The 27,356-nt window shown below is 46.2% G+C and overlaps 1 protein-coding gene across 5 annotated transcripts in view; it reads right to left on the bottom strand.

The window, feature by feature from the left end:
- Positions 1–27,356, bottom strand: part of CDK14 (cyclin dependent kinase 14) — a 509,998-nt gene that overhangs the window by 214,601 nt on the left and 268,041 nt on the right. For all 5 annotated transcript variants that reach the window (XM_066584666.1, XM_066584664.1, XM_066584665.1 and 2 more), the window contains one exon: positions 7,607–7,700. In XM_066584666.1, coding sequence (XP_066440763.1) covers positions 7,607–7,700 — 94 coding nt within the window. The remainder of the gene's footprint in view (positions 1–7,606; positions 7,701–27,356) is intronic.

The following is a 27,356-nucleotide window of genomic DNA, read 5'->3' as shown; positions in this document are numbered from 1 at the left end:
CACACACACCCCTCTCTCTCACACACACCTCTCTCTCACACACACCTCTCTCTCACACACACACCTCTCTCTCACACACACCTCTCTCTCACACACACCTCTCTCTCACACACACCTCTCTCTCACACACACCTCTCTCTCACACACACCTCTCTCTCACACACACCTCTCTCTCACACACACCTCTCTCTCACACAAAAATTACTTAATGGGATTAAAAGCGATAGTTGTAATGCAAAGACGTCAGCTGCACAGGAGCTGCTAAGTGCGGCTACCTTATGCTTGCTAGCACTAAAATCATGCTGTACATTCCTGTACAGCGCTTCGATATGAGGGCTAACCAAGCGCAGGATATAGCAGGAGCCGCTCTCCGCTACACTGTTGAGTAGGCGGCGTGCCATTGTTCTTCCTCAGCCCCCGCCACCTTCCGGCTGGTGAGTGTAGGCCACAGTGTCCTCTACATTACAGACAGTCATGTTGAATTTTGTGCTACGGAAAACGCTAATCACGTCTTTTTAGGTACCAGAGGATGACATTAAGAATTTAGCACAGAAGCGAGATCATCTTGATGATCAGTAAGAGAAGCTCACACAGGCTTTCAGAAGTTCTGGAAAACTGGTAGCGCCCAGGACAAACGGAGAACTTATCGTCCTAGCATGGTTTACGATCATCAGGAGTCAACAGCAGTTTTCATGAAGAGTCCACATAGAGGCCTCGGCCTCCTCACATGAACTTCTGTTACCAACCATCAAGAGGATTTCACTTCTGTCCTGGATTGTTAATGACATCTTCCAGTACCTGAACAGATATGTGACTAGTGTTTTCCATACAACATAATTCAACTTATCAACTTTATTAATACTCATCATGACATTATTGATAACTGAAAAGTGGTAGCTAGAGATGAGCGAACGTACTCGTCCGAGCTTGATACTCGTTCGAGTATTAGCGTGTTCGAGATGCTCGTTACTCGTAACGAGTACCACGCGATGTTCGGGTTACTTTCACTTTCATCTCTGAGACGTTAGCGTGCTTTTCTGGCCAATTGAAAGACAGGGAAGGCATTACAACTTCCCCCTGCGACGTTCAAGCCCTATACCACCCCCCTGCAGTGAGTATATTGGTATATCGGCCGTGCAGAGCATTGCGCCCTGCAGTAATACTCCAGGGCCAGAAGCGCTTAGGCAGGGACAGAAGACATATTGATTGAATATAGGCAGTGGGCCTTTGCAAAAAAATTTGGGGAAAAAAATCTATTTGGGCTGCCGGTGAGTGTCCTCAGTGTTCTGGGTCTGTGCTGGGTGTAGTAGTTCTCCAAATTCATACACAGCCAGCTAAGTGTTACAGCAGGCTTGCGCAAAATTATTTCCTGGCTCTGTCTGGGCTGTGAAATCACTGCTGTATTGCAGTTCACAGTGCAACACTCTGCAGTTCTGTGACATACTCCAGGGCCAGAAGCGCTTAGGCAGGGACAGAAGACATATTGATTATTGATTGAATATAGGCAGTGGGACTTTGCAAAAAAATTGGGGGGAAAAAATCTATTTGGGCTGCCTGTGAGTGTCCTCAGTGTTCTGGGTCTGTGCTGGGTGTAGTAGTCCTCCTAATTCATACGCAGCCAGCTAAGTGTTACAGCAGGCTTGCGCAAAATTATTTCCTGGCGTTCCGTAAGCGAAGTCAGCCTCCAACCACAGGCCAATAAGCGGCACATTTAATTACAGCGTTCTGTTTCTGCACTACTGGTAATACGGCATGCTGAGGGGTAGGGGTAGGCCTAGAGGACGTGGACGCGGGCGAGGACGCGGAGGCCCAAGTCAGGGTGTGGGCACAGGCCGAGCCAGTGCGGTGGCCAGGGGTAGAGGCAGGGCCAGACCGAATAATCCACCAACTGTTTCCCAAAGCGCCCCCTCGCGCCATGCCACCCTGCAGAGGTCAAGGTGCTCTACGGTGTGGCAGTTTTTCACAGAGACGCCTGACGACCGACGAACAGTGGTGTGCAAACTTTGTCGCGCCAAGATCAGCTGGGGAGGCACCACCACCAGCATGCGCAGGCATATGATGGCCAAGCACCCCACAAGGTGGGACGAAGGCCGTTCACCGCCTCCGGTTTGCACCACTGCCTCTCCACCTGTGCCCCAACCTGCCACTGAGATCCAACCCCCCTCTGAGGACACAGGCAGTACCGTCTCCTGGCCTGCACCCACACCCTCACCTCCGCTGTCCTCGGCCCCATCCAGCAATGTCTCTCAGCGCAGCGTCCAGACGTCGCTAGCGCCACTGTTTGAGCGCGAGCGCAAGTACGCCGCCACGCACCCACACGCTCAGGCGTTAAACGTGCACATTGCCAAATTGATCAGCCTGGAGATGCTGCCGTATAGGCTTGTGGAAACGGAGGCTTTCAAAAGCATGATGGCGGCGGCGGCCCCGCGCTACTCGGTTCCCAGTCGCCACTACTTTTCCCGATGTGCCATCCCAGGCCTGCACGACCACGTCTCCCGCAACATTGTACGCGCCCTCAGCAACGTGGTTACTGCCAAGGTCCACTTAACAACGGACACGTGGACAAGCACAGGCGGGCAGGGCCACTATATCTCCCTGACGGCACATTGGGTGAATTTAGTAGAGGCTGGGACAGAGTCAGAGCCTGGGACCGCTCACGTCCTACCCACCCCCCGAATTGCGTGCCCCAGCTCGGTGGTGGTATCTGCGGCGGTGTATGCTTCCTCCACTAAACCACCCTCCTCCTCCTCCTACGCAACCTCTGTCTCGAAATCAAGATGTGTTAGCAGCAGCATGTCGCCAGCAGTCGGTGTCGCGCGGCGTGGCAGCACAGCGGTGGGCAAGCGTCAGCAGGCCGTGCTGAAACTACTCAGCTTAGGAGAGAAGAGGCACACGGCCCACGAACTGCTGCAGGGTCTGACAGAGCAGACCGACCGCTGGCTTGCGCCGCTGAGCCTCCAACCGGGCATGGTCGTGTGTGACAACGGCCGTAACCTGGTGGCGGCTCTGCAGCTCGGCAGCCTCACGCACGTGCCATGCCTGGCCCATGTCTTTAATTTGGTGGTTCAGCGCTTTCTGAAATGCTACCCACACTTGTCATACCTGCTCGGAAAGGTGCGCCGGGTCAGCGCACATTTCCGCAACTCCAAGACGGATGCTGCCACACTGCGGACCCTGCAATATCGGTTTCATCTGCCAGTGCACCGATTGCTGTGCGACGTGCCCACACAGTGGAACTCTACGCTCCACATGTTGGCCAGGCTCTATGAGCAGCGTAGAGCTATTGCGGAATACCAACTCCAACATGGGCGGCATAGTGGGAGTCAAAGGCAGACGCTTTGCACTCGGAAACGGAGGCGGGGGAAGACAGTATGTCGCTGGATAGTCAGAGCACCCTCATGTCTATATCTCAGCGCGTTGAGGAGGAGGAGGAGGGGGAAGAGACAGCTTGGCCCACTGCTGAGGGTACAGATGCTGCTTGGCTGTCATCCTTTCAGCGTGTTTGGCCAGAGGAGGAGGAGGATCCTGAAAGTGATCTTCCAAGTGAGGACAGCCATGTGTTGCGTACAGGTACCCTGGCACACATGGCTGACTTCATGTTAGGATGCCTTTCTCGTGACCCTCGCGTTACACGCATTCTGGCCACTACGGATTACTGGGTGTACACACTGCTCGACCCACGGTATAAGGAGAGCCTTTCCACTCTCATTCCCGAAGAGGAAAGGGGTTCGAGAATGATGCTATACCACAGGGCGCTGGTGGACAAACTGATGGTAAACTTCCCATCCGACAGCGCTAGTGGCCGAAGGCGCATTTCCGCGGCCCAGGTAGCAGGGGAGGCGCAGAGATCAGGCAGCATGTACAGCGCAGGCAGGGGACCATTATCCAAGGCCTTTGCCAGCTTTCTGGCTCCCCAGCAAGACTGTGTCACCGCTCCCCAGTCAAGGCTGAGTTGGCGGGAGCACTGTAAAAGGATGGTGAGGGAGTACGTAGCCGATCGCACGACCGTCCTCTGTGATGCCTCTGCCCCCTACAACTACTGGGTGTCGAAGCTGGACACGTGGCCTGAACTCGCGCTGTATGCCCTGGAGGTGCTTGCTTGTCCTGCGGCTAGCGTCTTGTCAGAGAGTGTGTTTAGTGTGGCTGGGGGAATCATCACGGATAAGCGTACCCACCTGTCAACCGACAGTGCCGACAGGCTTACACTCATAAAGATGAACAAAGCCTGGATTTCCCCAGACTTCTCTTCTCCACCAGCGGACAGCAGCAATACCTAAACAATACGTAGGCTGCACCCGCGGATGGAAGCATCGTTCTCTATCACCATCCAAAACGGGGACCTTTTTGCTTCATCAATCTGTGTATAATATTCCTCCTCCTGCTCCTCCTCCTGAAACCTCACATAATCGCGCCGAACGGGCAATTTTTCTTAGGCCCACAAGGCTCAGTCATATAATTTTTCTAAAAAAGTTTTATACATTTCAATGCTCATTAAAGCGTTGAAACTTTCACCTCAACCAATTTTTATTTTTACTGGGCTGCCTCCAGGCCTAGTTACCAATTAAGCCACATTAACCAAAGCGATTAATGGGTTTCACCTGCCCTCTTGGTTGGGCATGGTCAATTTTTCTCAGGTACATTAGTACTGTTGGTATACCAATTTTTGTGGGCCCTCGCCTACAGTGTAATCCAATTAATTTTTAGCCCACCTGCATTACAGCTGACGTTACATCAGCTGTGTTGGGCACTGCAATGGGATATATTTATGTACCGCCGGTGGGTTCCAGGGAGCCACCCATGCTGTGGGTCCACAGGGAGTTGTAACTACATGTGTCCACTTCTAAAGAACCCCAGTCTGACTGGGGCATGCAGTGTGGGCCGAAGCCCACCTGCATTAAACATGACATTACCTAAGCTGTGATGGGCAATGCAATGGGATATATTTATGTACCGCCGGTGGGTTCCAGGGAGCCACCCATGCTGTGGGTCCACAGGGAGTTGTAACTGCATGTGTCCACTTCTAAAGAACCCCAGTCTGACTGGGGCATGCAGTGTGGGCCGAAGCCCACCTGTATTAAACATGACATTACCTCAGCTGTGATGGGCAATGCAATGGGATATATTTATGTACCGCCGGTGCCTTCCTGGCATCCACCCATGCGGTCGGTCCACAGGGACTTCACAATAGGGAGTTGTACCTGCCTGTGTCTATGAATTAAAAACCACGGTCAGGTTGGGGCATGCAGTGTGGGCCGAAGCCCACCTGCATTTAATCTGACGTTAGCTCTGCTGTCCAGGGCACTGCAATGGGATACATTTATGTACAGCTGGTGGGTTCCAGGGAGCCACCCATGCTGTGGGTGCACACGGAATTCCCATTGCGGAGTTGTACCTGCCTGTGACTATTTATAAAAAACTGCGGCCTGACTGGTGCATGCAGACACCTTGACAGAATGAATAGTGTGTGGTACATAGGTTCCCCATTGCTATGCCCACGTGTGCAGCTCCAGATGGAGGTGGCACAGGATTGGATTTCTCATTGCTTCTGTACAGCATTGTGGACTATCGCCCCGCCCCTTTTAAAGAGGGTCGCTGCCTAGCCGTGCCAACCCTCTGCAGTGTGTGCCTGCGGTTCCTCTGGCAGACGCACTTATAAATAGACATGAGGGTGGCGTGGCATGAGGGCAGCTGAAGGCTGGGCAGGGACAGTTTGGTGTGCGCTGTGGACACTGGGTCGTGGGGGGGGGGAGGGGTTGGGCAGCATGTTACCCAGGAGAAGTGGCAGAGGAGTGTCATGCAGGCAGTGATTGTGCTTTGTTGGAGGTAGTGTGGTGCTTAGCTAAGGTATGCATTGCCAATGAGGGCTTTTCAGAAGTAAAAATTGTTGGGAGGGGGGGGGCCCACTCTTGCCGCTATTGTGGCTTAATAGTGGGACCTGGGAACTTGAGATGCAGCCCAACATGTAGCCCCTCGCCTGCCCTATCCGTTGCTGTGTCGTTCCCATCACTTTCTTGAATTGCCCAGATTTTTACAAACGAAAACCTTAGCGAGAATCGGCGATATACAAAAATGCTCGGGTCGCCCATTGACTTCAATGGGGTTCGTTATTCGAAACGAACCCTCGAGCATCGCGAAAAGTTCGTCTCGAGTAACGAGCACCCGAGCATTTTGGTGCTTACTCATCTCTAGTGGTAGCAACTGTTGTAAAAATGACCCCACCTACCAACTTCTGATGAAATTCTACCCTTAAATCATGTATCATACAACCCCTTTTCATTTAAATTCTTATAGGTTGAAATGCGGATGGCTGCCACTAGAGATGAGCGAGCACCAAAATGCTCGGGTCCTCATTATTCGAGTCGAGCTTTACGTAAAAATTCTAGAGCTCTATTCGAGTAACGAACCCATTAACTTTAATGGGAGACTCGGCAATTTTTGTATGTGACCCACTGGTTGCCAAGCTTTTTCTTTTTCTTCTCTCTTTCTCTCTCTCTCTCCTAGCGTTGATGTGCGCAGCGGGGAGGGGTCAAATCTGACACGTCAGTGGCAGGGAGGGGCCAAAACTGGGGCAGGGTCTAACACTGTGTGATGCTCGCTCGAGTAGCGAGCACCATCGAGTATGCTAATACTCAAACGAGCATCAAGCTCGGCAGAGTACGTTCGCTCAACTCTAGCTGCCACCAATACGAACCGTTTTACCCACCCATCTAAGTGTTCTACAAAGTTTCCTACTTGTATCTCTTGCCATTCAGAAGATATTCCAGGTGGCCCTGACGTTTGAATCGCCCTATCATAGAATATATATTACACACCCAAAAAAATACAACCTGTGCCAAGTCACGCAATGTCTCCATGATCAATCCAATGTATCAAAATGACAGAAACAATACAATATTTCGGGAACTCATTGTCACACTTTATTTTGCTGGCATTTAGCGAATAAACAACTGTCAATCAAACACAATATCCCAAAACAGGACATGTAAAATGTATGCTAAATATGCCTTGTACCAGAAATAAAATTATTCATCATTGATGTTTTTATCCATAGGGGGCAGTATTATATAGTAACTGTACAGCAAAGATATTTTACAGTAATTAGTTTCTCAAGACGAAAAAAAAAGCATCCATGAATGTAATATTGGCAGCTCATACAAAATGAATGACTCAGCAGGGGGCGCCAATGAATACAGGAAGAAAGAGAATATAAAAATTTGTGCTCTATCCTCAGGCATGGTGGGAGGGGCCTTAAGAGTACGGCAAATGTTTTTAAGAAAAACCAACTTGATTAAATAGAATACCTGGGACTACTTTCTAACATGATGGTGGTGATATTTCCAAAAACTTCACACCCAAGTAACACAAATAAAACAATCTTCCTTTTCTATCATCTTACTCTGGCCGAATACACAGACTGGGAAATGTATTATTTATTACATATCATATTAAATGTGACAGCAACAAGGACACTGGAGGAATACATTTCCAGGAACACCATGCATGTATATAAAGGGAGGGGAAAAAATCTGCATTTTTAGGAAAATGTCATTCTTATATCTCATGAATAGTAAATGACATCAACACATGATAAAGATATAAGACTCACCAGAAATATTCGTTCCAGTTGGTCCTGTATGTCTTTCATTCCTGGAAAGGCAGCGACGCCCTGGATCATTTCTATGAATATGCATCCTACTCCCCTGCCATTAAAGAAAAAATTTACATGTAGGTGATTGCCAATTACGTTTTGTCAAAAACAGCGCACCGCCAACATGAGGACCCTACCGAATTACTGCTACACTCACATGAACTGCCGTAAAGGGAATGTGCCATCCGGAAATTACCTCTTGTATAATTCACATTTTTATGTTAAACATTTAATACAGTTTGAATACAATTTTAATTGTTTTGAAATTAATTTTTTAATTTTCAATGTCACAATCTAGATTAAAAAAAAAAATACATCAAATCTTGCAGTTCTCACGCTGACCACTAGTGTTTTTTGTTTTTTTTGGGGGGATGCAGATCCTATTCTACAAAAAACTGAACTGTATAAAACAGAAGTGAAACAGAACTGAACGGAAAACATTCTTTCAATTTTTGGGCAGATTCATCAAACGGATTCTTAAAAAAAAAAAAAACGTATGCATTCCATTCATTTCTGTTAGGGCTTAGTCACATGGGCGCATCGGCACCCGTGTGACTAAGCCCTTACGATATACGGGGTCCCTCTCTGCAGGGGGAGGAGGCAGGATGGGCTGGGAGCAGTGCACTGAGCTCCCACCCCCTCTCCGTTCCTCGACACTCTTCGCAATAAGAGGGGACGGGACGAGGATGGTACTAAGCTCTGCTCACACACCCTCCCATTGCAAATAGTGGTGAGGGGCGGAGAGAGTGCAGAGGGGAGGCGGGAGCTTCGTGCACTGCCCCGGGCCCAGCTTGCCTCCTTCCCCTGCAGAGACGGGCAGCTTATATTGGCCAGGCGTAAAAGCCCAGCTGATATACGGACGTCTGAATAAGCCTCACATTTCTGTTTTCCGGCATTTTAAACTGGACTTTTTTAAAAAGTTGTTTGACTTGCGTAAACCCTCTGGCCGATATATGCTCGTGTACATAAGCCCTAAGTTTGATTTTGGCAAAAACAGAAAAAAAAACTAATTTCACTGCAGTATTTTTTTTTTCAGTGCATAGAGATCATTTTAGAGGATGCTATGATATTATTGTATAGGGGTTCCAATAAATAAATGTATCTTATGTCTGGAAACATACTTACGTTTTTGCATTACAAAATATGATCTATATATATTTTCTTTTTAACATTGCCTTTTTTGAAATCCATTTCACTTGTGTTATCCCATTGGTGTTTTTTCATTTCAACTATTTTCTCCCCAAAAAATTACACCGACACATATCTATATGCCAGTCCATTAATCCCTTAAAGACCAGAGGGCTTTGGTCCTCAAGGACCGGACACTTTATACCTATTTCACTCATGTAGCGGTTTTATGGCTCTTTTTTTTTTCTTTGGGCTGCCAAAATTATTTTTGCTGGTTTAGATGGTAGAAAAAAAACGCAAAGTTTACTAATCAATTGCTATGACTAAAGTAAATTGGAAAACTAGGTGATTATATATAATGTTCCATCTGTCCTGGCTGATTACTGGAGAAGCTGCATTGATTAAACTGCCAGTCATAATTTAGCCTCCTTAGAGGTCTATTACACAGCAAGAGCCACAATAAATCTTCGTCAAGTGCTTATATAATCAAGAAGGAAAACAAGTTCAGTAAAAAAAATGAAGTTCTAGAACTTTCATTACCAGATGGAATTGTAATTTACCAAAGAGGCTTTCTGCAGTTGCAGCGTCCAAATCTAACAGTAGAAAAAATGGTTTTTTGGGTTTTTTTTTTTTACAGAGACCATAAATACCAAAAATGCCAGGTCACATTTAGAGGGACACTAAAGGTAAAGTTGATAGTCTAAAAATCAGACGTGCAGTTATACGCAATCTAATTATTTACACGTTGTGTCTAGAGGAAGAAATCCTGGAGAGTGGACAACCATGATACAGCATGTCTTCTAACTTACGTCATTTAATTCATTATTTTTGTTTTAAAAAGCTGAAATAGATGGATAGATACGAGATGGATGGATACGAGATGGATAGATATGAGATAGATGGATAGATATGAGATAGATGGATAGATATGACATAGATAGATATGACATAGATAGATGACATAGATAGATATGGGATAGATATGGGATAGATATGAGATAGATATGAGATAGATATGAGATAGATATGAGATAGATGGATAGATAGATATGGGATAGATAGATATGAGATAGATGGATAGATAGATATGAGATAGATGGATAGATAGATATGAGATAGATGGATAGATAGATATGAGATAGATGGATAGATAGATATGAGATAGATGGATAGATAGATATGAGATAGATGGATAGATAGATATGAGATAGATGGATAGATAGATATGAGATAGATGGATAGATAGATATGAGATAGATGGATAGATAGATATGAGATAGATGGATAGATAGATATGAGATAGATGGATAGATAGATATGAGATAGATGGATAGATAGATATGAGATAGATGGATAGATAGATATGAGATAGATGGATAGATAGATATGAGATAGATGGATAGATAGATATGAGATAGATGGATAGATAGATATGAGATAGATGGATAGATAGATATGAGATAGATGGATAGATAGATATGAGATAGATGGATAGATAGATATGAGATAGATGGATAGATAGATATGAGATAGATGGATAGATAGATATGAGATAGATGGATAGATAGATATGAGATAGATGGATAGATAGATATGAGATAGATGGATAGATAGATATGAGATAGATGGATAGATAGATATGAGATAGATGGATAGATAGATATGAGATAGATGGATAGATAGATATGAGATAGATGGATAGATAGATATGAGATAGATGGATAGATAGATATGAGATAGATGGATAGATAGATATGAGATAGATGGATAGATAGATATGAGATAGATGGATAGATAGATATGAGATAGATGGATAGATAGATATGAGATAGATGGATAGATAGATATGAGATAGATGGATAGATAGATATGAGATAGATGGATAGATAGATATGAGATAGATGGATAGATAGATATGAGATAGATGGATAGATAGATATGAGATAGATGGATAGATAGATATGAGATAGATGGATAGATAGATATGGGATAGATATGGGATAGATGGATAGATAGATAGATAGATAGATAGATAGATAGATAGATAGATAGATAGATATGAGATAGATAGATAGATAGATATGAGAAAGATAGATAGATAGTTAGATATGAGATAGATAGATATGAGATAGATAGATAGATAGATAGATAGATAGATAGATAGATATGAGATAGATAGATAGATAGATATGAGATAGATAGATATGAGAGAGATAGATAGATATGAGAGAGATAGATAGATATGAGAGAGATAGATAGATATGAGAGAGATAGATAGATATGAGAGAGATAGATAGATATGAGATAGATAGATAGATATGAGATAGATAGATAGATAGATATGAGATAGATAGATAGATATGAGATAGATAGATATGAGATAGATAGATAGATATGAGATAGATAGATAGATATGAGATAGATAGATATGAGATAGATAGATAGATATGAGATAGATAGATAGATATGAGATAGATAGATATGAGATAGATAGATAGATATGAGATAGATAGATAGATATGAGATAGATAGATAGATATGAGATAGATAGATAGATATGAGATAGATAGATAGATAGATAGATAGATAGATATGAGATAGATTGATAGATAGATAGATATGAGATAGATTGATAGATAGATAGTAGAGATGAGCGAGCACCAAAATGCTCGGGTGCTCGTTACTCAGGACGAACTTTTCGCGATGCTCGAGGGTTCGTTTCGAGTAACGAACCCCATTGAAGTCAATGGGCGACCCGAGCATTTTTGTATTTCGCCGATGCTCGCTAAGGTGTCCTTGTGTGAAAATCTGGGCAATTCAAGAAAGTGATGGGAACGACACAGCAACGGATAGGACAGGCGAGGGGCTACATGTTGGGCTGCATCTCAAGTTCACAGGTCCCACTATTAAGCCACAATAGCGGCAAGAGTGGGGCCCCCCCCTCCCACAAACTTTTACTTCTGAAAAGCCCTCATTAGCATGGCATACCTTAGCTAAGCACCACACTACCTCCAACAAAGCACAATCACTGCCTGCATGACACTCCACTGCCATTTCTCCTGGGTTACATGCTGCCCAACCCCCCCCTGCACGACCCTGCGTCCACAGCGCACACCAAACTGTCCCTGCGCAGCCTTCAGCTGCCCTAATGCCACACCACCCTCATGTCTATTTAGAAGTGCGTCTGCCATGAGGAGGAACCGCAGGCACACACTGCAGAGGTTGGCACGGCTAGGCAGCGACCCTCTTTAAAAGGGGCGGGGCGATAGCCCACAATGCTGTACAGAAGCAATGAGAAATAGAATCCTGTGCCACCGCCATCAGGAGCTGCACACGTGGGCATAGCAATGGGGAACCTATGTGCCACACACTATTCATTCTGTCAAGGTGTCTCTGCATGCCCCAGTCAGACCGGGCTTTTTAATTCATAGACACAGGCAGGTACAACTCCCTATTGTGAAGTCCCTGTCGACCGACAGCATGGGTGGCTCCCTGGAACCCACCGGCGATACACAAAAATATCCCATTGCATTGCCCAACACAGCTGAGGTAGTAATGTCGTGCTTAATGCAGGTGGGCTTCGGCCCACACTGCATGCCCCAGTCAGACTGGGGTTCTTTACAAGTGGAAACAGATGCATTTATAATTCCCTGTGGACCCACAGCATGGGTGGGTGCCAGGAAGCCACCGGCGGTACATAGAAATATCCCATTGCAGTGCCCAACACAGCTGAGGTAGTAATGTCGTGTTTAATGCAGGTGGGCTTCGGCCCACACTGCATGCCCCAGTCAGACTGGGGTTCTTTACAAGTGGAAACAGATGCATTTATAATTCCCTGTGGACCCACAGCATGGGTGGGTGCCAGGAAGCCACCGGCGGTACATAAATATATCCCATTGCATTGCCCATCACAGCTGAGGTAATGTCATGTTTAATGCAAGTGGGCTTCGGCCCACACTGCATGCCCCAGTCAGACTGGGGCTCTTTAGAAGTGGACACATGTAGTTACAACTCCGTGTGGACCCACGGCATGGGTGGCTCCCTGGAACCCACCGGCGGTACATAAATATATCCCATTGCAGTGCCCAACACAGCGGATGTAACGTCAGCTGTAATGGAGGTGGGCAAAAAATTAATTGGATTACACTGTAGGCGAGGGCCCACAAAAATTGGTGTACCAACAGTACTAATGTACCTCAGAAAAATTGCCCATGCCCAACCAAGATGGCAGGTGAAACCTATTAATCGCTTTGGTTAATGTGGCTTAAGTGGTAACTAGGCTTGGAGGCAGCCCAGTTTAACGAAAAATTGGTTCAAGTTAAACTTTCAACGCTTTTAAGAGCATTGAAACGTATAAAAATTGTTTAGAAAAATTATATGAGTGAGCCTTGTGGCCCTAAGAAAAATTGCCCGTTCGGCGTGATTACGTGAGGTTTCAGGAGGAGGAGCAGGAGGAGGAGGAATATTATACACAGATTGATGAAGCAGAAATGTCCCCGTTTTGGATGGTGAGAGAGAACGATGCTTCCATCCGCGGGTGCAGCCTACGTATTGCTTAGGTATCGCTGCTGTCCGCTGGTGCAGAAGAGAAGTCTGGGGAAATCCAGGCTTTGTTCATCTTGATGAGTGTAAGCCTGTCGGCACTGTCGGTTGACAGGTGGGTACGCTTATCCGTGATGATTCCCCCAGCCACACTAAACACACTCTCTGACAAGACGCTAGCCGCAGGACAAGCAAGCACCTCCAGGGCATACAGCGCGAGTTCAGGCCACGTGTCCAGCTTCGACACCCAGTAGTTGTAGGGGGCAGAGGCGTCACGGAGGACGGTCGTGCGATCGGCTACGTACTCCCTCACCATCCTTTTACAGTGCTCCCGCCGACTCAGCCGTGACTGGGGAGCGGTGACACAGTCTTGCTGGGGAGCCATAAAGCTGGCAAAGGCCTTGGAGAATGTTCCCCTGCCTGCGCTGTACATGCTGCCTGATCTCTGCGCCTCCCCTGCTACCTGGCCCTCGGAACTGCGCCTTCTGCCACTAGCGCTGTCGGATGGGAAGTTTACCATCAGTTTGTCCACCAGCGCCCTGTGGTATAGCATCATTCTCGAACCGCTTTCCTCTTCGGGAATGAGAGTGCAAAGGCTCTCCTTATACAGTGGGTCGAGCAGTGTGTACACCCAGTAATCTGTAGTGGCCAGAATGCGTGTAACGCGAGGGTCACGAGAAAGGCATCCTAACATGAAGTCAGCCATGTGTGCCAGGGTACCTGTACGCAACACATGGCTGTCCGCACTAGGAAGATCACTTTCAGGATCCTCCTCCTCCTCCTCCTCCTCCTCAGGCCATACACGCTGAAATGATGACAGGCAAGCAGCATGGGTACCGTCAGCAGTGGGCCAAGCTGTCTCTTCCCCCTCCTCCTCATCCTCCTCATGCTCCTCCTCCTCCTCCTGAACGCGCTGAGATATAGACAGGAGGGTGCTCTGACTATCCAGAGCCATACTGTTTTCCCCCAGCTCTGTTTCCGAGCGCAAAGCGTCTGCCTTTATGCTTTGCAGGGAACTTCTCAAGATGCATAGCAGAGGAATGGTGACGCTAATGATTGCAGCATCGCCGCTCACCACCTGGGTAGACTCCTCAAATTTTCCAAGGACCTGGCAGATGGCTGCCAACCAGGGCCACTCTTCTGTAAATAATTGAGGAGGCTGACTCACACTGCGCCGCGCATGTTGGAGTTGGTATTCCACTATAGCTGTACGCTGCTCATAGAGTCTGGCCAACATGTGGAGCGTAGAGTTCCACTGTGTGGGCACGTCGCACAGCAGTCGGTGCACTGGCAGATTAAACCGATGTTGCAGTGTCCGCAGGGTGGCAGCGTGCGTGTGGGATTTGCGGAAATGTGCGCAGAGCTGGCGCACCTTTCCGAGCAGGTATGACAAGTGGAGGTAGCTTTTCAGAAAGCGCTGAACCACCAAATTAAACACATGGGCCAGGCATGGCACGTGCGTGAGGCTGCCGAGCTGCAGAGCCGCCACCAGCTTACGGCCGTTGTCACACACGACCATGCCCGGTTGGAGGCTCAGCGGCGCAAGCCAGCGGTCGGTCTGCTCTGTCAGACCCTGCAGCAGTTCGTGGGCCGTGTGCCTCTTCTCTCCTAAGCTGAGTAGTTTCAGCACGGCCTGCTGACGCTTGCCCACCGCTGTGCTGCCACGCCGCGTTACACCGACTGCTGGCGACGTGCTGCTGACACATCTTGATTGCGAGACAGAGGTTGCGTTGGAGGAGGAGGAGGAGGAAGGTGCTTTAGTGGAGGAAGCATACACCGCCGCAGATACCACCACCGAGCTGTGGCCCGCAATTCTGGGGGTGGGTAGGACGTGAGCGGTCCCAGGCTCTGACTCTGTCCCAGCCTCCACTAAATTCACCCAATGTGCCGTCAGGGAGATATAGTGGCCCTGCCCGCCTGTGCTTGTCCACGTGTCTGTTGTTAAGTGGACCTTGGCAGTAACCGCGTTGGTGAGGGCGCGTACAATGTTGCGGGAGACGTGGTCGTGCAGGCCTGGGACGGCACATCGGGAAAAGTAGTGGCGACTGGGAACCGAGTAGCGCGGGGCCGCCGCCGCCATCATGCTTTTGAAAGCCTCCGTTTCCACAAGCCTATACGGCAGCATCTCTAGGCTGATCAATTTTGCAATGTGCACGTTTAACGCTTGAGCGTGCGGGTGCGTGGCGGCGTACTTGCGCTTGCGCTCAAACTGTGGCGCTAGCGACGTCTGGACGCTACGCTGAGAGACATTGCTGGATGGGGCCGAGGACAGCGGAGGTGAGGGTGTGGGTGCAGGCCAGGAGACGGTAGTGCCTGTGTCCTCAGAGGGGGGTTGGATCTCAGTGGCAGGTTGGGGCACAGGGGGAGAGGCAGTGGTGCAAACCGGAGGCGGTGAACGGGCATCGTCCCACCTTGTGGGGTGCTTGGCCATCATATGCCTGCGCATGCTGTTGGTGGTGCCTCCCCAGCTGATCTTGGCGCGACAAAGGTTGCACACCACTGTTCGTCGGTCGTCAGGCGTCTCTGTGAAAAACTGCCACACCGTAGAGCACCTTGACCTGTGCAGGGTGGCATGGCGCGAGGGGGCGCTTTGGGAAACAGTTGGTGGATTATTCGGTCTGGCCCTGCCTCTACCCCTGGCCACCACACTGGCTCGGCCTGTGCCCACACCCTGACTTGGGCCTCCGCGTCCTCGCCCGCGTCCGCGTCCTATAGGCCTACCCCTACCCCTCAGCATGGTGTATTACCAGTGATTTGATTTCCCAGGCAGGAAAGAAAGTGGCGCAAGCCTGCAGCCAAAATACAATTTTTTCCCTTGTTTTTCAAAGGACAAGCCACACTGCGTGTATTCAATGAATACTACTAAGTTTAATAACTGTGTTGCGGCCCTGCAAAACTGTCACAGAACTTTACTGTTGCCGAGTTACTAACTGTGGCAGAGCAGGTATTTCCCAGGCAGGAAAGAAATTGGCGCAAGGCTGCACTCAACCGTAGCTGGTTGCGTCTGATTTTTTCTGAACGTTCAGCGCACAGCACACACGTACACAGAGCCCTGAGTACTGTCAGAGCCAGGCCAAATAGAATTTTTTCCCTGCTTTTTACAAGGAACACCCACACTGCGTGTATTCAATGAATACTAAGTTTAATAACTGTGTTGTGGCCCTGCCAATTTGTCCCAGAACTGCAGTGATGCAAAGTAATTCGCTACCTACAGCAGATCAGGGATTTCCCATGCAGGAAAAAAATTGCCGCACGCCTGCGGTAAAACGTAGCTGACTGCGTCTGATTTTTTCTGAACGTTCAGCGCACAGCACACACGTACACAGAGCCCTGAGTACTGTCAGAGGCAGGCCAAATAGAATTTTTTCCCTGCTTTTTACAAGGAACACCCACACTGCGTGTATTCAATGAATAATGTATGTCTTCTGGCCCTGCCTACACAATTCTATCCCTGTAGTATTAATGCCGGGTGCAATGCTCTGCACAGCCGGTTTTGAGAAAAGAAAAAAATATGCAACACTGCTAACAGCAGCCTGGACAGTACTGCACACGGATAGATGTGGCCCTAGAAAGGACCGTTGGGGTTCTTGAAGCCTACACTAACTCCTAACACTCTCCCTGCCTAACCCCCACTTCTGTCCCTATTGCAGGGCGCAATGCTCTGCAGATCCAATTTTGGAAAAAAAAAAAAAATACTGTGCTAACACAGTACTGCACACTAGTAGATGTGGCCCTAAGAAGGGCCGTTGGGGTTCTTGAAGCCTACACTAACTCCTAACGCTCTCCCTACAGCAGCTCCAGCACGATAGTACTTTCCCTCAGCTAAGTCACAAGGCATGTGTGGCGAGCCGCGGGAGGGGCCGATTTTTATACTCGGGTGACATCTGATCTTTCCAGCCACTCACAGCAGGGGGGCGGTATAGGGCTTGAACGTCACAGGGGGAAGTTGTAATGCCTTCCCTGTCTTTCAATTGGCCAGAAAAGCGCGCTAACGTCTCAGAGGAAACTGAAAGTAACCGGAACACCGCGTGGTACTCGTCACGAGTAACGAGCATCCCGAACACCCTAATATTCGCACGAATATCAAGCTCGGACGAGTACGTTCGCTCATCTCTAATAGATAGATAGATATGAGATGGATAGATAGATAGATAGGATAGATAGATAGGAGAGACAGATAGGAGAGACAGATAGGAGAGACAGATAGGAGAGACAGATAGGAGAGACAGATAGGAGAGACAGATAGGAGAGACAGATAGGAGAGACAGATAGGAGAGACAGATAGGAGAGACAGATAGGAGAGACAGATAGGAGAGACAGATAGGAGAGACAGATAGGAGAGACAGATAGGAGAGACAGATAGGAGAGACAGATAGGAGAGACAGATAGGAGAGACAGATAGGAGAGACAGATAGATGATATGAAATATATAGATTAGATAGGAGATAGATATGAGATAGATATGAGATAGATAGATAGATAGATAGATAGATAGATAGATAGATAGATAGATAGATAGATAGATAGATAGATAGATAGATAGATATGCTTTGGCAATATTACTGTTTATTTGCTTTTTTAACTTGAGACAGATAGACATATAAGACAGAGAGGCGTGTATGCACACAAGCATAGACTTATCATCCACTGTTTGCTCTCTGGAGATTATCAGGAAATGTCTATGGGATTCTCTAGTGACTACAACACTATCAGTGCAGACACACAGAACACCTTAGTGAAAACAAAGCAGATAATAGTAGCAGGGAGAGAGGGATGCAAGTGTCTGCACTGGGCGAGGAGGTAAGATGGAACATTTTAGTTTTGAATTGTGTTTAAACCGAAATTTCCATAAATATTATAATGTATATTACAGCATATCTGTAGAATGGACACAAGGGGGGAGAGTGGTTTATTCTGCCACAGTTAGACCCCTAAATATGTTGGACATGCTTTTAGCACATACAGATTAATGCCATAACATAAGGTCCAATAACAATACTGGCCATACCAGAGTGCACAGATACAGTAATGAGTTCATTCACAGTGCATGACTGCATTAATAAAACGTATCAGAGTGCATAGATACAGTAAAAGTGCCACTTAACCCCTTAATGACATGGCCTATTTTGGCATTGAGGACCAAACGATTTTTGGTATTTTTTCATCTCCATTTTTCAAAAGCCATAACTTTTTTTATTTTTCCGTCGACTCGGCCGTATAAGGGCTTGTCTTTTGCGTGGCGAACTGTAGTTTTTATTGGTACCATTTTGGGGTACACATGTTTTTTGTTATCACTTTTATTGCGTTTTTTGGGAGGCAAAATGCTAAAAATTAGCATTTTGCCTCAGTTTTTTAGCATTTTTTTAAACGCTTTTTGTCGTGCAGGATAATAAGCACGTTCAATGTATTGTACGCGTCGTTACGGACGCGTCGATCGCAAATATGTGGGATTTTTAAATTTTTAAAAAAATTTTTAGTGCTAATATGAGAAAGCATAAAAAAGTGTTTAACATTTTTTTAGCCAGTAAACACCGAAACATGAAAAAAACCATCCGCGCTCCTTTAAACGAAAATGCTTTCCATATACGGCTCCGAGATGTAAAAGCAAAGTTTTCCTTTATTGTACAACGCGTTTCATCTCTCAAACGAGTTTATCCGTTGAGCGCTATTCTCATTAGTTTTATCTTTTAACATTTTTTTTACATTTTTATTTTTTGTACTTTATTTTGTTCTTTTTTTAAGACCATCTGTCCCCCTCTGAGGGACTTTTACTGCAGCACTGCAGATCGCTACGATAAGGCATGGCAGCACTTCTCTCCTGCCATGACTTATCGCTTATTATAGCGATCACAGGCTATGGCAATACAGGACGCCGGTATCTGGCATCCTGTTGCCATAGCAACCAGCCGGGCTCTCGCGATGTTATCGCGAGAGCTGGCTGGAGTCAAAGAGGGAGCGTGCCCAGGTGAACCTATTGGACAGGTTCCTAACTCTAAGAGGCATCTTTTTTGGGCCAAAGGCCTCCAGTGGACACATGGAGGATACCTGGCTTTATACTTTCATTAAGGCACTTGAAACTGTCAGCAAAAGTCAGCACTTCCAACAAATACATTAAATGTGAAAGTGCATGAAAGCCACACACTTTAGCACTCATAGACATTTAATATCTGAATAAAATTGCACAACTGTTCGTTATACTAACCACATTAAAAAATGCAAGGTTCTTAGCATAAATTTTAATCAAAACATGTGGGCCCATTTGGGCCTAAAAAGAGTGGTCTTTTATAGTTAGGACCCCATCCATTCAGGATTATCTGGATGTGACAGATGAGCCCACATGTTTTGATCAAAATATATATAAGCTATAACAAGACAGAGAACAAGAAGTGGAGGAGGGTGATGACTCATGTTGCCCATAGACGTCTAGAGAGAGAGCCTAAGATGTTAGGCTTCTATGTGTGTTACAGACAGTTAGGAAGCATAATCTGCAACTCTCAGTGCACAATGTATAGAACACAGCATAACAGCAGCAGGAGCCTCCCACCAGTTTAGAGAGAACTGAAAATCACAGATACAGCCTTCAAAGTTAAAATAGGATGAGATATTCAGGATACAAATCATATAGTGGTCAGATATGTTATTCCACATATACACACGTGTTAGGTGCATTTTAAATATATGGAGCATGCGATATGCTCTGCAGATCAATAGCCAAGTTGGTGTCCAGATAAATAGTGCCATATAGTACTCCTTCTCATAAGAAGCGCAGATACTTTGTACACTGCCCACAGAATGCCCATGGGATGCAAGATACAGTTTAGACTACAGTTGCCGTTCTGTGCTACTGCATACATTTCTAAAATGGCGCTCCGCCAAGATAGACCCAAACCGACACTAAAATTTCAGTTGTGGTATTAAGTGGGCGAAGGCACATACATGGAGAAGATGGACCATTTCACTTCTAAGAGACTATTGAATTATGGTCTGTATGGCAGGTCAGGGTATTGTTTTATCCTCCCTTACTTTACAGGTTTGGACAGGTTCCCTTTAAGAAACGGTGCAGATTCTCTGTTCATTATTTATAATCTTCAATCTGCCAAAGTAAGTGACATTTGGTAAATATTTATAAAGCAAATTCATCATGATAAAAGTATTGGAATTCAGCAGCGTATTCCCAATAAAACATCCCTCTAATTTAACATGCGGCGTCTCCCGCGCACAAAATCACTGCTCGTCTTTTCTTTGGAAGCGACATTGATTAAAACCTGACTTGCATTCTTCAAATGTTTTGTTCTACCCACACTGATAAACATCCTAATAATTGAAGGCGATCTCTCAGGGAAGACAAATATAATTACGAGAGATGTCCACCATTGATTGGTAAAATTACACAGCCAAACAAAAAAAAAAAATGAAAAAATGATAACTATCACATGAGGAAATGCGAGTTTTCAGATGTGACTCTGGGATGGCGAACCCTTTCTTCTGGGTCGGCTACTAGGTTTGTGGATTACATTTTCAGGTTCACCGTTTTTATTAAAATTTTTGTAATTCTCTATTAACTTAATTATTATATTTCAATGAAATAATTAGAATTTCTGACTACGCCCAGACAGATATTTGTGCCAAGTAATGATGTCCAATGTAAAACTGTTTTTAAAGAGGACGTCATGGCATAAAAGTAACCCGGCTGGCTGCATGGTTTTGCAGCTGCAGTCCCACTGACCGTATCCCCATTTTTTTTTTTGTAGTCACCTCTACAAGCTCTTCTTAGGTCCAGGTCCCAGCACTGTCAATATGTCAGGTGGGTGGTCACTACTGTTTACTATCAATGGGTGATGCCTGACTGTTAATCAAGTCCAATGTCACTCATTGAGAATGAGCCATGGGGATCCCCCACTTGACATCTCCAGCAGCTAGTCTGTCTGGGCAAAGAGAGGCTTATGTGTAAAAGAAAAGAAACAGGGATAAAGTCAGTGGGGCCACAGCTGTAGAGCTATGCAGCCAGTTTGTGTGAGGTCCATAGGTATCCAACTGCTTAAACATTTGCATCTTTTTGAGACCTCATTCACTGTGCAACTCATTGCACTTATGTGTGATCCAAGACCTGGCACAAGTCCTTTCTTAAGGCTCATTTACACGCATTGAAAGATTGACAGTTCTAGCAATCATTTTGCATAAAGTACTAATGGGCACTAATGTCCATTAGCACTTTATCAGATGCATTTGCATGTAAATGAGCCTTCAGCAGCTGTTTAAAAATCCCAGCATGTGGTCTGGACTTTGCACTCAGCTGCAATGTCTTTGCAAGGGCTGTCAGCTGAATACAATGTAATCAGCTGATCCCGTTGAGAACACAGTGTGCAGTCCCTGCTATCTCTCTCCAGCTGAATGATGGATTTTATGCTTACCTAAAAATCATTGTTCAGCCAAAGAGTGAAAGATGGGAGCGTTTACATGCAACAATAATCGCTCAAAAGTAATCATTTGCGTATAAATGGGGCTTTAGTCTTTATATCCGTTACCCCCAAGACAAATGCGTACATAACATACTACCAGCCCAGGTAGCCACTATGGAGCCCTTGAAGAAAGGAAGACTAGTTCAGATCAGTCTTGTCCCTAATGTTACTATATAATGAAAACCTGCAGCATGATGTGGTTTCTATAGATGCTGTAATGTTAACAAAACATGGAAGAGGAAAAAGTATTTGAGTCATGAAAGTAGGATGCATCCACTAAGACAGACTATAGCCAGAGATTAGAAATCCTGTGATGTGAAGCATCACATGAAAGGGGGTTATTTTGTATAATTGCCAGCCCTCTATGTATACAATTGCCCCTAGCAAAATCAGAATGGGTCCCTCTTCTGGCCTCAATTCTTGAGCCATCATCCATAAAATGCTTCTCCTACAAGTGGACCATGCTGCATAGCCACTAACCTACCTCTATGGAATTCCTCCCTCTATTTTTCATGGTCTCAGTTTGGGTTCAGTGTGGGGCAAGTTCTCCTTGGCCTACATGATCTCCATAGCTATGGCTCAGCAGTTCCTACTGTTGCGATCCTACATTTAACATCTGCCCAGAGTTTGTGTGTTCTCCATATCTTTCATAATACTTTAAACATACAAAATACAAACTCCATACCCTTGGTTAGATTTGAACCCAGGACCCCAGCACTGTAGGGTAACAGTGCTAACCACTGAGCCACCATGCTGCTTCTCCATCTTTCTCCTCCATAAATATATGCACAATATAAATAAGTGATTATTATGAAGAAACCCACACAGACAGGGAGAACATACAAACTATGCAGATGTTGCCCTTGGTCAGATTTGAACCTAAGTCCCCCAGCGCTGCAAGGCAACAGTGCCTTCATCTTTCTCAAGTCCACTCATCTCTAATTATGCTGAGATATTAAAGAGACAGACACAAAAAAGATAAACTTAAATTTTCTTTAACTTTCTCGAACTTTCCCAAGTGAGGTGGTGACCAGGAGAATACTGGCCTCTGCTGTGTGTGCTGAAAGTCACTGAAATAGAAGCGGACGTGTTTTCTCTAGCTCTATGATCGTGCTCAAATAAATTGGTTTGACATATGACACTTGTAGCCCAGTGGACAATCTTAAAGGTTAAGCTTGGACTATTTTGCAATTAATAGCTTTGTTCTGTCATTCAGCCCTACAGCATACAGGATTCTCCACCAGAATTTTCAGATGTATATCCCGCTCTGTTGGGGCCCTGGACTACCTATGGATTACAACGGCGCTCAGAAAATGTTGCTATGGAAACAGAACTTCTTTACCTTGGGGATCTTTATTTCAAAACAAAACATGTAGCATAAGTTTCTCATGGGAGCCGCTGTCAATCAAAAACTCTCCAATTATGATTTTCTCACTAGCTGAAAAGGCGAAATATTAACAATACTATCATGGCGCCCGAATCGGATACGATCTGCTCTCACTCAGATTTCCAAAACACTTTGGCCACATGTTTCAGTTGTAATCAGACTGAATACTTTCTATATATATATATATATATATATATATATATATATATATATATATATATATATATATATATATATATAAATTCCTATACTGGCCCCAAGTAAATTAGGCTTAGGGCTCAGTCAGGCGGGCATTTGTTTTTTGCAAAATGCATGATGCACCCCAAAATTCTCAGGACAGAAGCGGGCGTCACGCTAAAAAAAATGCACTTGGCTGCGTTGAAAAATCGCACATTAAGTGCGCTGCCCGCTATTCCCTGATGTGGCTATGACAGCTGCAGCGGGGGATTCCTTGGATGTGAAACCCCTGGATGCTGTCACATCCAAGGGTTTCACCTTGTGGTCAACGGAGCCGGCGGCAGCAGCGGCGTCCCTATTGACAACATACAGAGAAGATCGCGATCCTCTGGCACAGTTGTGACAGCTGTGGCTGAGGATTTCTTCATCTCCACAGGGAGTCTCTTCATCACTGAACGCTGTGACAGCATTGCCACATTGTCCAGTGACAAGTGGACTCTCCTGCTCCTCACAGCTGTGGCACAGGAGCGCAATGTTCTCCCATTGCTTTCAATGGGGCCAGTGCATTTTGCAGCCCCTTCAAAAGGAATGGGCTGTCGGCAACCCCTACAGTGATTTACGGGGAAAGGCTTTAAATATAACCTCTTCTCTGAAAACCATCCCTAGAATGTGTAAAAAAAAGTTAGGAAAATATATACTCACCTCTCTGCCGCGGCTCAGGTGCATCTAGCCGCTTGGTCCTCCTGTAGTGCTTTCAGCAGGGCTGCCTCTGATTGGCTGAGCGTAGGGACCAATCACAGGCAGCGCTCAGCTGTCATTCAATGGCTGAACGCTGCCTCAGATTGGTCACAGCACTCAGCCAATCAGAGGCAGCCCTTTCAGCAGGCAGGGATTGTAAATAGTAGTAATAGTATCCCCCACAGTGGCCTCATCAGTAATAGTGACCCCAACAGTGGCTCCAGTAGTAATAGTGACCCTCACAGTAGCCACAGCAGTAATAGTGCCCCCCACAGTAGCCCCAGCAGTAATAGTGACCTCCATAGTATCTCAAGTATTAACAGTGACCCCCATAGCGGCCCTAGTAGTAATAGTGCCCCCCACAGCGGCCCCAGTAGTAATAGTGACCCCCACAGTGACCCGAGTAGTAATAGTGACCATAGGTTCGCCACTGCTGCCCTAGGAGATCCCTTCATAGGTCGATACTTCAGCAGTGGGTGGTGTCAAAAATGGAAGTGACATCTCAGATGCCTAAATAAATTTCAGGCTCCTAACTTATTTCAGACCTGACCAGACACGCTAAATATATTCAGACCCAAAACCAGATCCCCTAAAAATACCCAGACTCACTATATTAATATGAGACCCTAATACCAGACCTTTAACTTTATTCAGACCCCAGGCTAAAAGTAATATTCAGTCTCCGGACCAGACTATATAGTTACCCTCCTCATTTTCAACTCTTCCCAACTGTAAATTTACAGAGCTTGCTCCTGGGCTTTGATCCTGGTTAATAGTAAAAATACAGTGCAGGATTAAAGCACCTGTCCCTGCAATGATCGCTATGTAGTCAAGAAAAAAAGCGGAAGTGTTTCTTCCACTATTCGTCCCGGCGATCATATGAGCATCAGGTACTCCCTGCTACAGAAGACCCAGATCAGCTCCGACAGAGACTACTGTCACTACAGGGAAATGTTTTCCTCTGTAACTGGGGCCCCCTATGGATAAAATAAAAAAAAAAAAAAGTGAATTACCCTGGAGATCTTATATGACATTATGGGGGACATAGATGTTAAAAAAGAAGAATAAAAGTTAAAAATTTATTTATATATAAAGAGGAAAATGAGCCAATGATCAAGGTCAACCTAAACAGCCATCATCCTGTAATCGGAAACTATACAACTTATATATCAACACATCCAAAACATAAAGAGGAGGCCATTCCTGTGCTTTAGTTTAGTGTAAATATACTAATTTAAAAAATGAACTATAGATTTTGAAAACCCCCCTCGGCTTATACTCGAGTCAGGGAAGGCTAAAAAAAAAAAAGCCTCCATACTCACCTCCCAGCTGGCGTCTGTCTCCCGCGGCAGGCTGCTTGAATACTCTCCGTTGTCATCCCCCACCGTCCTCTTTGTTCAGCTCTGTCATCCCCTGCCATCAGCGCTGCGTAAGTAAGAGCTGTGATTGGATCGAGCATCAGCCAATCACAGCCGGTGCTTGATCATTCACAGCCAATCAAGCTTTCTTGATTTCTTAGGTCTCATGTCCACAGTAAAAAGAAGATTTAAAATCCGCAGCGTTTTTCCCCGCACGCGGATCCGCGCCCCATAGGGATACATTGGACACCCGCAGGTAGTTAAATACCTGCGGATGTCATTTTCCCTTGAGGTGCGGATTGCGTGTGCGGGGGGAAAAAAAAGCGCCATATTCCATTTTAGTGCAGGACTCCCATGGGGACGGCTCCCGCAAGCTTCTATTGAAGCCTATGAAAGCCGTCCGGATCCACGGTACACCTGCGCCTGAATTTCTGCTCTCCGCGCGCGGGAGAGCAGGAGTTCAAAAGAAGTGGAGTGCCCTGTGCATGCGTGCGGCACGCTGCTGGCGTGTCGAGCACATCCGCCGGGCCGAAGAAAGAAGATCCGGCCGCGACGGAGGGCAGGTCCATAGCGTCCGGACAGGGAATGAATTCTTCTTTTTAGCCTCATGTCCCCGGGAAAGGAGAGACCCGCTGCGGGATTCTCCATGAAGAATCCGCGGTGGGCCTGATTTTCCCCGTGGACATGAGGCCTTACTGTTCGGCTTTTTAAATCCCGTGCCATCAGTGCTGTGTAAGTAAGTGCTGTGATTGGATCAAGCGTCAGCTGTGATTGGCTGGCGCTCAATCCAATCCCAGCGCTTACTTACACAGCACTGACAGAGCCAAGCAGAGAGGACGGCGAGGGATGACAGCAGGGAGAATTCAAGCAGCTTGTCGCACAGAGACAGATGCCGGCTGGGAGGTGAGTATGGAGGTTTTTGGGGTTTTTTTTTTACCTAGTATATCCTCGAGTATAGCTCGGCTTATACTCGAGTCAAAAGTTTTCCCAATTTTTTTGTGGTTAAACCTATTGTCTCGGCTTATACTCGGATCAGCTAATACTCGAGTATATACGGTATTATAAAATAGCGCTATATGTCACAGAAAAAAAAAAGCAGTACACAAGCAGGGAGAGAAGCTATCACTCTTGATGCTGTGGGTGGGGAGAGAATGGCATGGCCAACCTCTTTGTCTCAGAGCTCCGAGTCAAACCTCTAAGTATGCTTTTTATAAAACATACATAGGCCGAATGGGCATATCTGTCCCAGGTTCAGGCAGCCCGTGGTTCAGGCAGCCCGTGGTTCAGGCAGCCCGTGGTTCAGGCAGCCCGTGGTTCAGGCTGCCCACGGCTCAGGCTGCCCACGGCTCAGGCAGCCCACGGCTCAGGCAGCCCACGGCTCAGGCAGCCCATGGCTCAGGCAGCCCACGGCTCAGGCTGCCCACGGCTCAGGCTGCCCACGGCTCAGGCTGCCCACGGCTCAGGCTGCCCACGGCTCAGGCAGCCCACGGCTCAGGGAACCATGGGCAGCCTGATGACAGGTTCCCTTTTAAAGGGATTGTCTAGTTTACAAAGCCTGTTTTCAAACATTCTATTCCAAAATTGTAAATCATTTCAGGATTCTCATTGATTATGCACAGCAGAGAGCGGCTACAAAGAGCATCTCTCTTACTCTGGAGGACTGGGCATATCTATGCATTACAAAGACAGCTAATTAAATTCAAGGTAAACAGTAATTCTTTATTTTCCCTGTGGCAGCGCTGCAGGGGAATTAAACTCTTGCAGACACCATAGATTATAGCTGATCACTCCAAAATCCCTGGAATTACTTTATTGTCAGTGTATCCTTTTAACCAAATGAGATTGTCAAAAGTGGAGAAACTCTTTAACCCTTCGTTTGGTTGTTTATTAGAACGTTTTTCTGTTCTGTTTTCTGCCTG

This window comes from Eleutherodactylus coqui, chromosome 12 (assembly GCF_035609145.1).
Source record: "Eleutherodactylus coqui strain aEleCoq1 chromosome 12, aEleCoq1.hap1, whole genome shotgun sequence".
Taxonomy (NCBI): Eukaryota; Metazoa; Chordata; class Amphibia; order Anura; family Eleutherodactylidae; genus Eleutherodactylus; species Eleutherodactylus coqui.
Note: the sequence above shows the minus strand (reverse complement) of the source record. Positions and strands in the feature narration are given on the sequence as shown.